The sequence below is a fragment of the Mastacembelus armatus genome, chromosome 24 (assembly GCF_900324485.2).
Source record: "Mastacembelus armatus chromosome 24, fMasArm1.2, whole genome shotgun sequence".
In the NCBI taxonomy this organism is placed as follows: domain Eukaryota; kingdom Metazoa; phylum Chordata; class Actinopteri; order Synbranchiformes; family Mastacembelidae; genus Mastacembelus; species Mastacembelus armatus.
In genome coordinates this window covers 11,442,642-11,456,731 of record NC_046656.1, presented here as the reverse complement: position 1 = coordinate 11,456,731, position 14,090 = coordinate 11,442,642, and the positions used below count along the sequence as shown (strand labels likewise).

Sequence of the window (14,090 nt, the reverse complement as noted above, 5' to 3'; positions counted from 1 at the left end):
CTTAATGCAAGAGCTAAGGAGGGAAAAGCATGTTTGGTAATGAGGGAAGTAGTTTGCATGTGAAGTGGGTCAGCTAGAAGGATCAAGTGGTTTAGCGTAGAAACTGCTGAAACTTTGTGCAAAACAACATGCAAGCTGAGCAAGCTGCTCCCAGTTTGCATGTATTCTGATCTTTCTGACTTTTAAACACCCATAACTAGAAGCCCAGAACCATGTGTGCAGAAACTGAGCCAGTGAATTTGTGGTGTGTATAACATTAGGTCAAAGTGTGGTTTTGGAAAGTTGTATACTGTAGTTCTGGCTCCTGCTATTGGATTTAGCTGCTTCCCAGGCTCCTGCTGCCTTAACGTTCACAATACTCTGGCTCCACTGAGCTAGCAGAAGACCAGTCTCTCCAGCAGCGAGCATGCATTAAACACACATATATAGACACAACCCACTGACAGTATATCAGGTGTCTAATATCCAGTTCTCCTCTCTTTCCCAGCTCATCTTTGGAGCCGCTTGAGAATTTCTGCAAGTTATTAGTGCCCCCGCATCCTGACTCTGCACAGCTTTCTCATGTGACTTTGTAGAGTTATGTCTGTTCAAATCTGTCTCCAATCTATTTGCATGGGAGTCATTTAGTGTATGTTGATGTGACTATGATACTTTCTTCCAAAATCAGGGTATGTCACTTTCAGTATCCTGGAGATGATTTAGTAATAAGAAGTGTGTTTATTGCTTAATCACACATGCAATGAAATGATACTTCAGACAGAGTAAACAAGTCAAAGATAGCTTTGTAATACTTTCTCTTTGTCCTACATTAGGAGTAAAACAGTAAATTACCTTTGTGCACGAAATTATACAACGCTCCAAATAACATTTAAACAAGTGCAGGTTTGTATCAACAATGTTCAAACTTTTCGTGACCACTGAGTAAATATGAAGTTATTAGCAGTAGCCAATGTATTGCAAAAGGTGAAACTGTTTTTATTTTACTACACTGTTACTGTTTTCTGTATGTAGATAGTTTGTGTGGGTGGTCTGTAAACGAATAAGTGGAGAAAAATGTGATGGATGCTTGAACACTCAAGTGATCATTTGTCATGAAGCTGCCAAGAACAATTTCAGTTGCTACTGTTCCTGATTTTTGTTGTGAAGTTCCCACTAGAGTGCACTGATCCTCATGCAACAGCCAAAACCCCTCTATTTTATTTTTTACAATGTTGTTAAATTAGTACTTCATTACCCATATTTAACACCTGTGCTATTAAGCACAGCACTTGAAGGCTCTTAAATAACAACAGGTCTTTCTTGTACTGTGGTGAGAAAGGGGAAAAGGGCAAGAAAAAGAGGAATCAAAAGGGAATGGAAAGAGAGACAATAGTGAAAGATCAGGTGAGGAGGTGGAGCAACTGGACTTGTCACCCAGTAAACTGGCTCATACCAATGTCAGAATGAGTTATAAATCTTCAATGCAACTCTGTGTCCTTTTTCAGGACTGTATGAATACTTAGGCAGCTCAACAGTGCCCCCGAATGGCCAGAAAAATCACAACTTCAAAGTTGTCACTTTCTGTCTTTTAAAATTGAATGTAAGATCGCTTAGAATTAAAACGTGTCACCACACGCGAAGCTGAGGTCCTATAAAAATAAGGTCCAAAGACATTTTGTCCATTTAACCGACCACTGAATATGTACAGGCTTCCTTTTTTGATTCATTTGCTCATTAAAAATCTGAAATGAAAAAAGCTGCAAAAACTCTAAAGTGCATTGAAATACATTCTCAAAATATGAGGCAAACAAGCATAACTATTGCAATATATGGATTACAAAAGGTTTCTGGTTACATAACTCCAGCAATGCTGATATAAATGTATTCTGTCTTGTTTATTTACAAAAGTAAAAAAAATTAACACTAAAAAAAAGTACATTATTAACATTATGCAATAGGTTATTCCCTTGGCACTTGTCCTCTGGCACCAAAAGGCACTGTAGAGTAATCTAAACAGGACAAAATCTAGATAAGTAACAAGCAAGCTCTGCTTATTCACCAGCAGTGCTAGATTTATTATCTTATACTAGATATTTCTGCTTTAATTATTTTTCTTGCATAATCGGTTTCAGCATGTGCAAGAAATTACGTTCATAACTCTCTCTCACAAACATGACTTGATTGTAAATGCAAGTTTTGGCTAAACACTGCTTGGTGATTTGGTCCTTATCAGAAAGATTAAACATGTGACTGCACTGTGGTGGAAACATTTAAAATACAAAACTTGGCAGGTGCAGAAAGATGCGTGTGGTATCCTGGTCACGCAATTCAAATATCAAATAAATTCATTTTACCATCCTTGCTATAAAACACACTTCACAATGAATTAACCTTCCTCAGTGGTACCTTTAAATTAAAAAGGGTTAGTGGAGGACGCAGATTTACAATCAGGACTAAAGGGAATTCTTCCTCCAGAGTTTTGACTCACTGTTAATATAAACTGACTCAGCCATCTGACGTGCTTTCCTCCACTGGGCTGAAGCTGCAGACTGGGCTGCTGTTTGACGAGCCATAAGACCGACTGTTAGACCCATGTGTGGTGCTGGCAGGTGATTTGGGATTAAGCATTCTGGGAAGGTAGACCTGCGATTATAATGTACAAAAGAAAGAGATTAGTGCTAAGAACAAAAAAGGGAGTGTTTCTCAATTCTCCTTTTTGTATATCCTTTTATTTTCTCTGACGCATTTGATGAAATATTGCATGCAATGGCCAAAATATTACTCTGATAGAAAAGAATGCTAAGGATGACACTGACCGGGTAATCTTCCATTACATTTTTCTCAGTTCTACAATCAGCTAGTTTGTAGTGTTACTGTTACCACTTCTTTTGCCAAGGTAATTAATCATTACTTTGTTAATAAATAACATATGAGAATGACAAGTAGGCCAACTACAGCACACTGTTAAGTTAACTGAAGGTCAGGCCTCTTCTAAAAATGCCTGATTTTTATTTATGCTGTGGAGTTTGACACAGAACAAGTACCGTACCATGGAGTTTTCTTCCACTCCCTCTGCTGGATCCTCATCGTCCTCTTTCACCTACAAAAGAACACAAACCATATGAGGGTGCAGTGTGAAGGATGACCAAGATATGTACGACCTATGCACACAGAGGCTAACACTCACCGCATAATTGTGTGGACTGAGATACTTGAAAAAGCCTAAGCAGGTGTAGCTGATGCAGATGAAAATAGTGACAAACAGGACCACCAGGGTGAAAAGTGATGTGGAAGTCCAGAAACCTAAAACCCCACACAGACACCCACATGGACAGTTTAAGTAAGTGACAAGGAAGATTTTACTTTTACACATTGTGCCTTAAGGTGACAAATGTTTGAGTGGCCTCTGTATGAGTGGCCACTTTTCTGCAGTATTTTTCTAGTTAAGCCCAAACTTGCTTCCTACCTGTTCTGAGGACAGAGAAGAAGTAAAGCCATATTAGGCAGATGATGGGAGCGGCCAAAGCTTGATTGACAGCTGCCAAGTGGACTTGGCGGTCTAGGCAAGTAGGCAAGTAGGCAAAGTACAGGTTGTGTTTATCCACCAGGTGCTTCAGCAGCATGTACACCAAACCTGCCATCCGTAACACAGCCATTTAGAACAGCACCATGAAAGGGACTGGGAATATGACATATGTATAAGAGTGTATAACGGACACTGGCATCTGTGACAAAGTCTAACACAATGGAATATTTTAAGTGTGTGTGTGTGTGTGTGTGTGTGTGTGTGTGTGTGTTCATGCTTGTGCATAGACATTTTAAGTACCCACCAAAAGGAACAATAATAGGACAAATTATGCTATAAGCCATAATCACAGTGAACACACAGAGGCTCCAGCCATACATGGCTCCATATTCAAATTCATAGGCCTGGTTCTGTGAACAGATGTTCAACAAAGAAAAGAAAGGTTACTTGTAAACATTGAAATGAGGCTGAGAATAAAGAAAAGTACAAAAAATATTATATTCTTCTTGTTTAACTTTTCTTTGGCTTCAGTTTATTAGAAAAGACAGCACCGCATAAATATGTCTAGTTAAAAATAAATGCATTGTTCTTTGGTCAGAACAGTTAATATATATTTCTATGACACACTGTCCATCTCCTTACAGGTTTATTTATACTTGTTTCTATATACACTGGATAGCCTGGAACAAGTGAATAAAGATTTTCCATATATGGCTTCATAGAGAAAGCCCAATATAAAAGCAGGGGATATTTATAATACAATAAAGATGCCAATGTAAAATAGTATCAAAATACTACCCACAAAGTTTTACCAAAATGTCTAAGACAAAGACACATGATATCTGCTGATGCCTGGTTACAGTATTCCTTTACAAGAAAATGCCATTACAAACCTGTTTAACATATTTTCTTTCAGCTGCAGAGCGTGCGAACATAAGCCGAATGGTGTAGAGCAGTAACCCTGGCAACCGCAACAACTCCATCCCAGAGCCCACCAGGCCCGCTGTGATCACGTAGTTGACAAAAAATGCTCCTTGATGAGGTAAAAACACACACCTGGTATAAGGAGAGAAAAGAAAAACAAACAAACAAAAATAAAGATGATGGACAAAGATAATATGAGTGACGTCAAGATATAAATGACAAGAAGAAATAAAAAAACAGTCCTATTAGCAATTATAAAAACTGCATTGACTGGCCATGTCAGCTTCAAACATCACTTACAACTTCAGAAACCACGAACCCAAACTTTCATATAAAATATGAAAATAGGGTGACATAAGGGATCTGCATGATGTTACATGCAACCAATAAATCAGATTTACTGTACTGACAATACTTTACCAATTTTACAAATTAATATGAGTGATGAGGATGGATAGGATCAGGAATGAGTACATCAGAGGGACAGCTCATGTTAGATGTTTTGGAGAAAAAGCCAGGGAAGCCAGATTGAGATGGTTTGGACATGTTCAGAGGAGGGACAGTGAATACATTGGTAAAAGGATGCTGAGGTTAGAGCTGCCAGGAAGGAGGCCTAGAGGAAGACCAAAGAGGAGGTTCTTGGATGTAGTGAAGGAGGACATGAGGATAGTTGGTGTGGGTGAGGAGGATACAGAGGATAGGGTTAAATGGAGGCAGATGATTCGCTGTGGCGACCCCTGAAGGGAGCAGCCGAAAGGAAAAGAAGAAGAATATATTTTTCATTACATCTTAAAAAAAAGTGATTACTTACTCAAATCTCAGTTTCCCATCTGACAAAAAGTTTTCATCAAAAAGCCAGAGGAAAAACACTGCAAGACTATTGAACGAGAACGAGAGAAAATGGGAGAATTCATTTTTTGCTTGCTGGCATTTATTTGTTATTTGACATTTCAGTGGAGATTAATTTTTTTTTTTCAAGAACACAGTTAACCTAGATTATAGATAAACTACTGTTTATTTAAAGAGACGCCAAGATGCCAACACAAATTACCTGGAGAGTCCCAGCGAGGGAAGGATAAGTACCATGAAGAGCAAGAAGAAGTAGAGCTTATGCATCATGCTCAGCTGCTCACTGGACCTGACACAGAGAGGGCACTGGATCAAAACTCTCTTTTATACTAAAACAAACCAGTCACTGCACTTCTACTGTGTGTGCGTGTAATACCTGTTCCAGTGTGCCTCCCCTAGTGTCGAATAGTACACTATGGTAGGCAGCAATGCAGAGAAGGACCACAGCAGGAGAGTGGGAAAGAACTGACTAATAATAGGGCTCTGGGGTGGAAAAACAAAACAAACTGCACATTCACAGCTCTGAAAGCAAAACTCTGACAAGCATGTGCGTGTACATCTTATGAAGTCTCACGTTGAGAGATTGAATGGGTTTAGTCACGTTGAACATGTCTATGGCGCTAATAACGATGGTGGGAGTCGTGAGGAAGGTGAACAGCAACAAAACGAAGAAGTTGATCATCACATAGCGTGCATACCAGGGAAAACCCCGCACTGAGAGACTCTCCCTGTAGGATGGGGAAAATAGATTAAACAGAAGTAACAGGACATTGGCACATAAAGGAAAGTGCAAAGAAAGCATGACGATATGGGTTACACTCTTATTCCTCTTTCTCAGGAGCCAAGTCAAAATATTTTTATATTTTGGCATTGTGTTAGAGTTTCACAATTTGGCACATGGCATTATACACAGTGACTCATAGCGAATAAGTAGGTTAGAAGGAATTCTCACGGACACTACGGGGTTCATAATCTGGGACAAATAATTGTGTTGCATGCTAAACTGTGATCACTGCAGTACCTTGTCAATACTTAATATTATTAACAATATTTTTATGGTATCGATATGGTCACCATATGCCAAATGTGTGCAAGATCACATAAAATGCCTGGTGTTTACTGCAATGAGATGATTCTCACTGCGGCATTACATGCATTATATCAGGCAAAAGTTCAAACAGCAATTTACATTAATCAGATTGAAATGACATTATTAATTTAACCATCAGAAATAGCAGCACATGATTCTACTGAATAATTTAATAATAATATTGAATTGGCAACAGTATTATAAATAGCAAGTCATACGATCTGTATGGAGCACATACTGTGTGAAATGTTGGCGTTTCAGACCTTACCAATACACATTTTTGGGATGGGGTGCAAAGCTGACCCTCCATTTCTTTACATTCAGAGTGCCACTGTTGGATGAAGGCTGGGGCTCTCTCCCACAGCAGCAGCTTCTGCTACCACACTCCAGTGCATTGAAGTCTTTCAGAATGCTGCAGAGGGTTATGGATAAAGTTGTTAGAGATAAACATTAACCAGTTGCTAACAGGTGCCCAAAGGCCAGGTACCAGTAAAAAGTCATGTGGTGACATCTGGCAGCGTCAAGGCATTCCTTATCAGGCCAGAGGACCAGCATGGTCAGACCTTGTAATATTGCTGCTTCCAGGCTGTGAAACAATTTTTCAGGGCAGAAAACACAAGCATGGCCAATCACATATAGTGAGAGTCATGCTGTCACTGATAAACATTCACTGTTAGCTAATAGATACTGTACAGCAGCTCATGAGGAACTAATTATACAAACAGTGCCCTTCTTTCAAAGAGGAAACATAATTTGAAAAATAGAAACTGTGGGAACTGTCTAAAGAAATAACTACATATTAGTTAGATCAATGCCTCTGGCACAGAAACAACAACAACAATTTCACAAAAGCTGCTCTACTCCTAGACTGGATTGTTTTATCACATCTCTAGTGTTTCAGCAAATAAAAAAAGATTGTCCTAGTGTTTCCACCACCTATAAATACATTTGTGAGTATAGACAACAACAAATAAGTACTCACTACTTGGCCATAGCCTCAGTTTGCAGGGTGACAAAGGCAATTCCCAGGGGGTGCTCTGGCGCCAGTTCCACCTGCTCTCTCACCTGTTCCAGCAGGTCTTTTTCTTTTTTACTGTAGTACTCTATGGCATCAACCTGCAGAAATATACACACAGACATACACAGATTAAATGCTTTACACCATTATTTTAATCTTGGTGCAAAAAAGTTGACAAGCTTACCTTATTTAATATGTCTATAAATGAACACTTTTCATTTCATCACAGGATTAATGTAGTCGAGTAAACATTTAACAAAAATGTAAACACAAAAAAAAAAAAAAAAAGTATCCAGACAACATGCACAGCTTCTGGTGGTCCAGCTCACCTTCTGAGAGGCGCAGCAACAGAGGTGACCGCACAATCGAGGGTTAATCACTTCCTGTTTGCCTGTTTTCTGTAGGACACGCTCATAGTATTGCAGATTTTTTCCAGCTCGCATCCTGGGGAGAAAAAAACAAATACAAGTTTGTTTCATTTACTAAAACCAAAGCATTTAAAAAATATTTCTATCTAAACCTGGAATATGCCTTACACAGTGGTGTCTGCAACCATTTCCTCTGCAGACATGCATATAGTGTCTGGAACCATTAAAAATTTTAAAGGCAAGAGTGAAACTGTAACTTGTAGTAAATCTGTGGGCTGTAAACTAAAAAAACGAGGCTAAAAAGCTCAGCAGAACTGTTAGATGGCAATTGTCTCTATGTGTTTGTAACTGCAAGCAACCAATTTCACACTGCACAGTCATTAGATTCAATGTTAGAATAGCAATGTTCAATAATGAAATTTTAAAGTAAGATGAATTGTGTAACACAAACCAGCAATGAATTGTGTACAACTGGCAGCTTTGTAGACAGCAAGCTAGTAAACATGACTTTGTAGCCTGCTCCCTTGTGCATGGTGCTATGTGCTCACTGGCACAGAGGGCAGAAATCACATGATTTTTAATCTACAGCTACTCTTGATTTCTTACCTTTCCTTATCAAGGTGCATGAGCTTGGCCACATCATAGCCCAGGGTCACAGCACACACTTGACATGTAGGGTACGCCTCTCTATACAAAAACCACAATGACATTGAAAAATGGAGGTTGTATTTTTGAAAACTTGCAAGGTTGAATCAGGATTAAAAGTCAAGTTTACAGTTTGGAAACAGCAAATGTAACAAATCTGTCTACTCACGTGAAATGGGTCTTTACAGCTTCCATTGTGGCTGTTTTGGGGATTGAACACACTAACAAGGTGTTTCTGGCCTACAAAGCAAAAGCCAAAGTGACACACTCTATTTTTGTGATTAACAGAATATGGCTTTCACTGTGCACTGCACAGACAGGTACAGTCCAACTACTGCATATTAAACGTCAAAAAATTTCGTAGCCTAGTCTTAGTCATAAACTCACCGTCTCTCTACGCACGCCTTTCATTTTTGATGTATGTCGTCGCAGCAGAACAACTGTCAGGATCAAGTATAGAACTGCAAACACTGTGTGCAGCCATAACAGGTAATCACTAAAAGCAAAGAATGACAGACACCAAAAAAACTTCCATCAAGACCAAACCCCAAAGCTCCTCTGCAATACAAAGCTTTACTTATATATCCAAAAAAATGTCTTATTTCATAGTCTTATGCAATAATTACTCTTTTTTGAGATTCCCAATAGTTGTCCTTCCAAAATTCAGGGGATTAGTACCTGAAAGAAATAAACATAACTATTTATAAGTAAAGACAAAAGCACAGACTAAGTAAGAGTTTAGACAAAATCACCAGCTTTGCCTGCACAATTCACATTCAGATCTATCATTAAATCCACACTAAATAAACATCTGATTTCTAACCATTACACATCTAAGTTTTAAACATTAGTTTTCATTATCATTCTACTCTTGTAATGTCAGGGGCAGAGTGTGACGTCAAACTCACCCAGTAGGTTTCCAGTCAGGTTGACAGGCAGGATGACTGACAGGGAGGGGACAGTTATGACAAACAGCAAGACGATCAGATGACGCTGAAAGGATAGGTAGTGAACAGCATCCATGCCACATCTGGCTTTCATTTTTTCATCACTGGAACACACACACAAACTGATTAGACCAAACCACCACATGACTTTTATTTACTCAAAGAATTAAATTTGGTTGAGGTACAAAATGAGAAACTGTGACCAGCAAACTACAGACTCACTTCATTCTAAGGATGTAAGGCAGCCAAGAGCAAAATCCCTGAGGACAAAGAATAATAGTTTGATTACACTGACATACAGTACAACAAAGATGATACTGTATCATCTAACAAATGGCAGCATTAATAAAGTCAGTTTTACAAAATAAACTAACTATTTTAAATTAGTACTGCTATTCTTTTATGCTTTATGAAAAGTGACAACAAGGATTTTCCTTAACGTGCCAATTCAGGTTCATGGTCCTCTGAGCTGGACAACGATGATGACATGTGGCCATAGCGACGGTGTGCTGGCCCAGTGATCCTGAAACACAAAGTTCAGTGTCCTGTACTAAATTAAACCGGCAAAGAAAATGGAGCCAAATTATTCAGATCATTATGTCTACAACACCTCCCATGCTTCAGGTCATGCCACTGTGACTGAAAAAACTATGTCAGATCATGAACTGACCCTTCAGTGTCTGCAACCAGCGCTAGACGCCCATAATCCCAGAACTTCTTCCGGATAATAGTGAAGACAGTCACCAACACCTGTGGGTGGGAAGAGATATGTCAATGCTGGGACTTTTTATTGTTTAATTAGAAAAAACATTTTGAGACTTATCTGAAAGAGTAAAGAAAAATATTAACTGTTTTCTGCCTTTGAAATCAAGATATAAAGAAATAAAGATAACTGGCGTCACAAGATTTTAAGTATACGTGAATATTAGAAACATGAGAAGTATCAGACAGACACATACCAAAAACACAACAAAATCGAGCAGTAGCACCTCTGGAACACCTCCAAAATTGTCTCCGTTAAGTATGGCGCTGGGAGTGGCGGTGAAGCAGCTACCATTGTCTATGAAGCCAGAGGGAGAGGTACCATTTGTGCCCAGCAGAGGCTGCTGTGTCCACCACGGGAAAGACATGACTGGAGCAGAGCCGGCAAGTTGTCTGCAGGGACAGACAATACTGTATGTTATGTCCCAGAGCCAATGCTGTTCCTAAAGTGATAAGATATAGTAGAGCTGCAAGCAACAATCATTTTCACCATCTGTTAATTGTTTTAATCAAGTCAGAGAAAATACATTACACCAGAGAAGCTGGAACCAGCAACTTTTTGCTCAGCAAATCACTTCAAAATAAGTGCAGCTTTATTTTTTGAAAGTAGACCCCCTTTGTAAATTGGTTGTCACACTGAAATATTAACACACTGTGGTTAACACACTCTCAAAGAGTTTAGGATTTAGTTCAAATAATAACACTTATTACAGACTTATTGACTAATCAATTAATAACCTGAGCTTTCCACATTGTGGCTCCGTCATGAGTGAGAAAACATCTGCAATTGTCCACAGCTTCTCATCACTAAACAGCTGTTGGGTTTTGTTTAAACAACTGTTCTTTCCTGTAACTAAAGATTAAATCAGAGGATGTCTGTGTAGAGTCTCAGCTGTCCAGGGAAAGTTATCTAGAGATTGAGTCATGGCAACTGGACTTTCAGTTCTTTAAAGGTGAAATGTTTCGCCATCCAAGTGGCTTCATCAGTCTGATGTCTTCCAGACTGATGAAGCCACTTGGATGGGTGGTGAAACGTTTCGCCACCCATCCAAGTGGCTTCTGTCTGATGTAACTGAAAATCCAGTTGCCATGACTCAACCTCTAAATCAGAGGATGTTCCTGAGTTGCATGTTAGAAACCAACTAGGAGGAAGCATGAAAATCAGCTTGGGTTGTGTTTGGCTGAAGTGCAAACCTGCATGCTCTTGTTTTCTGTGGTGGCAGAAGTACATTAGTATATCTGTGTATACATTCAGACATTTTAAAAGTAGTAATATAACAATGAAGAAATACTCTGTTACAAATCAAAGCCCTGGATTCAAAATCTTAACTAAGCAAGTAAAGGTCTGTTAATTCATTACGGTCCCTCTTTTATTGTATTTCTGAATTATTTTTATTGTGCAAGCCGCTTTTTGGTTTATAGGTTTGCCTATGTTATAATCTAATATTACTCTAATTTTTTAAAAAACTGTATTTTGTTGCCTTGTACATGTGTAATGTTTAATTCTACACAATATACTGTTAAAGGAGTAAAAAGCTCTGTATTGACCTCTTAACTGGGTATATGCAGAAGTACAAATTAGCATTAAATGAACACACTCAAGCAAAGTTAAAATACTCAAAATGCACAGTATTGCAGTATTTGAGTAAATGTACTCCACCAGAGTTTGGGTAATAGACTGTGTGTGACCAGCATATATTCTGAAAGACATCTGTAGCACCATAATTACGTCTGTGGTTTTTAGTTTTTCTAACATTCAACCTAGAAATTGTGATGATGAACCATGACTGGGCCCGAGGCAAAGATCATAAGAAACAGTGAGTGACTGTGTGGAGTCAGGACTGGAGTCAAACTGAAGCCATCACTGACTCAGCCCTGGTCTACACCTTCCCTCAAATATGCGGACCACGGTCCCTGAGTCACGAGGACGCAGGGTATAACCTTTGGCTTTGGTTAGTTCACCATGCCATTAAAAATAAGTAAGAAAAATACACAGCAGAGCAAAAAGCTCATATCACCTGTTTGCTCCCAGTCGGACTGCAAAGTGAAACCTCCTCTTTATCTAACAGCTGTTCGCTGCTTTGACAGTGAACGCACCGCAACACGAGGCTCCTGTTGTGACAGTGAACGCACCGAGCTGAAAGTTAAACTTAAATCTTATAAATAAATCTTATCGAGGTTTATTGAACAGACTCGCTAAAGCAACAACACTAAAGCAACAGCTAGAAAAGTCACAGGAAGGTTTGCTAATGCTAACGAACTTACGTTAGGGAAAAATAGTTAACTTACCGCCGGCAACAAGTTAACTAATCTACGTCAACAAACGCGATCATAACTTTATTAACTTGTTTTAAAAAGGAGCACGACTCGCTTTTCCAGGCTGCTCTGTCGGTAATATGTTGGTCTGCTGAGAAGTAAACTCCTTTCTACCGTAACACCAGAAATATGAACCCTTCCTCTTTATGAACGCGCATGCGCAGTAAGCAGCGGAGAGGTCCACTAACAGGCGCACCTAAACGCAGCGTCAGACTTCACCTGTGGTTTCCACTGAGGATTAAATGAGAAATGTGACAAAACTGACACATTTTGTTGGTATTTGAAATTAAGTGGATGTACTCCCTGCAGTAAACACGAGTTTACAGCTGGACAGTGATCCAAAGCAGATCTCAAATGCACCATGAACTATTTCAACAAACACAAGCTTTTAGAAAGGCCCCTGACATGATGACTGCCACGAGGAGTTTATTAAGTACTGACCCAGTACTGTGGTCAAAGTTTTTTTCATATTAGAATTACCATAATTAAATTTTCATTTTCCCCACTTTTCAAGTTACTGACATAAAAACTACCAATGTATAAGTATTTGAAGAAAGGCTAGTTATTTATTTATTCATAGTTAACACTGGGCCTATGTTTTTATGGACTGTGCCTTTACATTGCTCAAGTTTCCACTATTATGTTATGACAGACAGGAGACACTTGTTGGATAGAAATTCACTTTAATTATACAAATACACTCGCAAACAAAGAGGTTGCAGCACATTATTACTTAAGAACTGTTTTATTGCTATAAAATATCAAAATGATGTATTTAGGGATCAATTTCTGTCGCAAAGTCTCAGATTTGTCTTGTTTGTTATAATTACCTTTGAATTAAAGTAACTTGAGCAGAGATGTGTCATATATTCTTGTACTATAACATGAAATAGAAACATAAGAAGATGTAAGATGAAATACAACTATTAAATATTTTAATACACAGTATGGGTGAGTAATGAAATTAAAATGTGTGGAAGTACTAACAATTTAGGTTAACCGAAAGGAGCCAATAACATTGATTTTCATATATAGAAACTGTAGCATACGAGTGTGTCAGACCATTGAAGAGGGGCTACTGTATATAATATGCTCTTTGAGACTTTGCCTATCTCATCTGGTCAGCACTTTACCAAAATATGAACAAGAATTGGCATAACATCAGACACAGCGGAGAAAATCGGGATCATTCCACATTTAAGACAAGTGGAGATGTGTTGTTTTGGTTTGTAGGACAGAGCATTTCTAACCAATGTCACGGGCCCCTGTCAGATGTGCCAGTGGCCAAATTAACAAATCCAATGCAATTAGTAATTCAATTTATTGTGAGATTCTGTGGTTGCCCCGAGTAGGTCTCTCTATTCCCTCCTCTTTTTTTCCCTTATGGGATTTTCTGTTTATCTGTTGTGGTCTTGACTGTTCATTTCTGCTCCCCATGTCTTGCTGTGTGTATTTTGTGTGTGTTTCTTGTCTCTGTGTGAATGTGTGCAGGCAGGGATGTCAGTGTTGTCAGTGTGTCTGCACCGGCATCAATCTACTGCTGTGTATGTGTGTCACTAAGTGTGTCTATGTGTAGTGACTGTTCATGCCTCACTGTGGGATGCGTTGATTAGCGTTCACTGCGGCTCAGCTCCCAGCTGTCCTTGCGGCTGGCCACTGATTGAAA

At 38.9% G+C, this 14,090-nt stretch overlaps 1 protein-coding gene across 2 annotated transcripts; it reads right to left on the bottom strand.

The window, feature by feature from the left end:
• Positions 1 to 697: 697 nt before the first annotated feature.
• Positions 698 to 12,560, bottom strand: tmem63a (transmembrane protein 63A). 2 transcript variants are annotated; one of them, XM_026318641.1, is made up of 24 exons: positions 12,398 to 12,560; positions 12,127 to 12,220; positions 10,306 to 10,501; positions 10,017 to 10,096; positions 9,791 to 9,869; positions 9,569 to 9,606; positions 9,308 to 9,450; positions 9,026 to 9,077; positions 8,787 to 8,895; positions 8,569 to 8,639; positions 8,361 to 8,441; positions 7,716 to 7,830; positions 7,351 to 7,484; positions 6,637 to 6,780; positions 5,853 to 6,006; positions 5,655 to 5,761; positions 5,481 to 5,567; positions 5,241 to 5,306; positions 4,399 to 4,561; positions 3,810 to 3,915; positions 3,446 to 3,613; positions 3,167 to 3,282; positions 3,029 to 3,079; positions 698 to 2,622 (listed from the first exon to the last, which is right to left on the bottom strand). In XM_026318641.1, the coding sequence occupies exons 3-24, from the start codon at positions 10,474 to 10,476 to the stop codon at positions 2,485 to 2,487; spliced, it is 2,373 nt and encodes a 790-aa protein (XP_026174426.1). In that variant the 5' UTR covers positions 10,477 to 10,501; positions 12,127 to 12,220; positions 12,398 to 12,560; the 3' UTR covers positions 698 to 2,484. The 2 variants fall into 2 exon arrangements, with proteins under 2 accessions (XP_026174426.1, XP_026174425.1); XM_026318640.1 differs by lacking the exon at positions 12,127 to 12,220.
• Between the last annotated feature and the right edge of the window lie 1,530 nt (positions 12,561 to 14,090).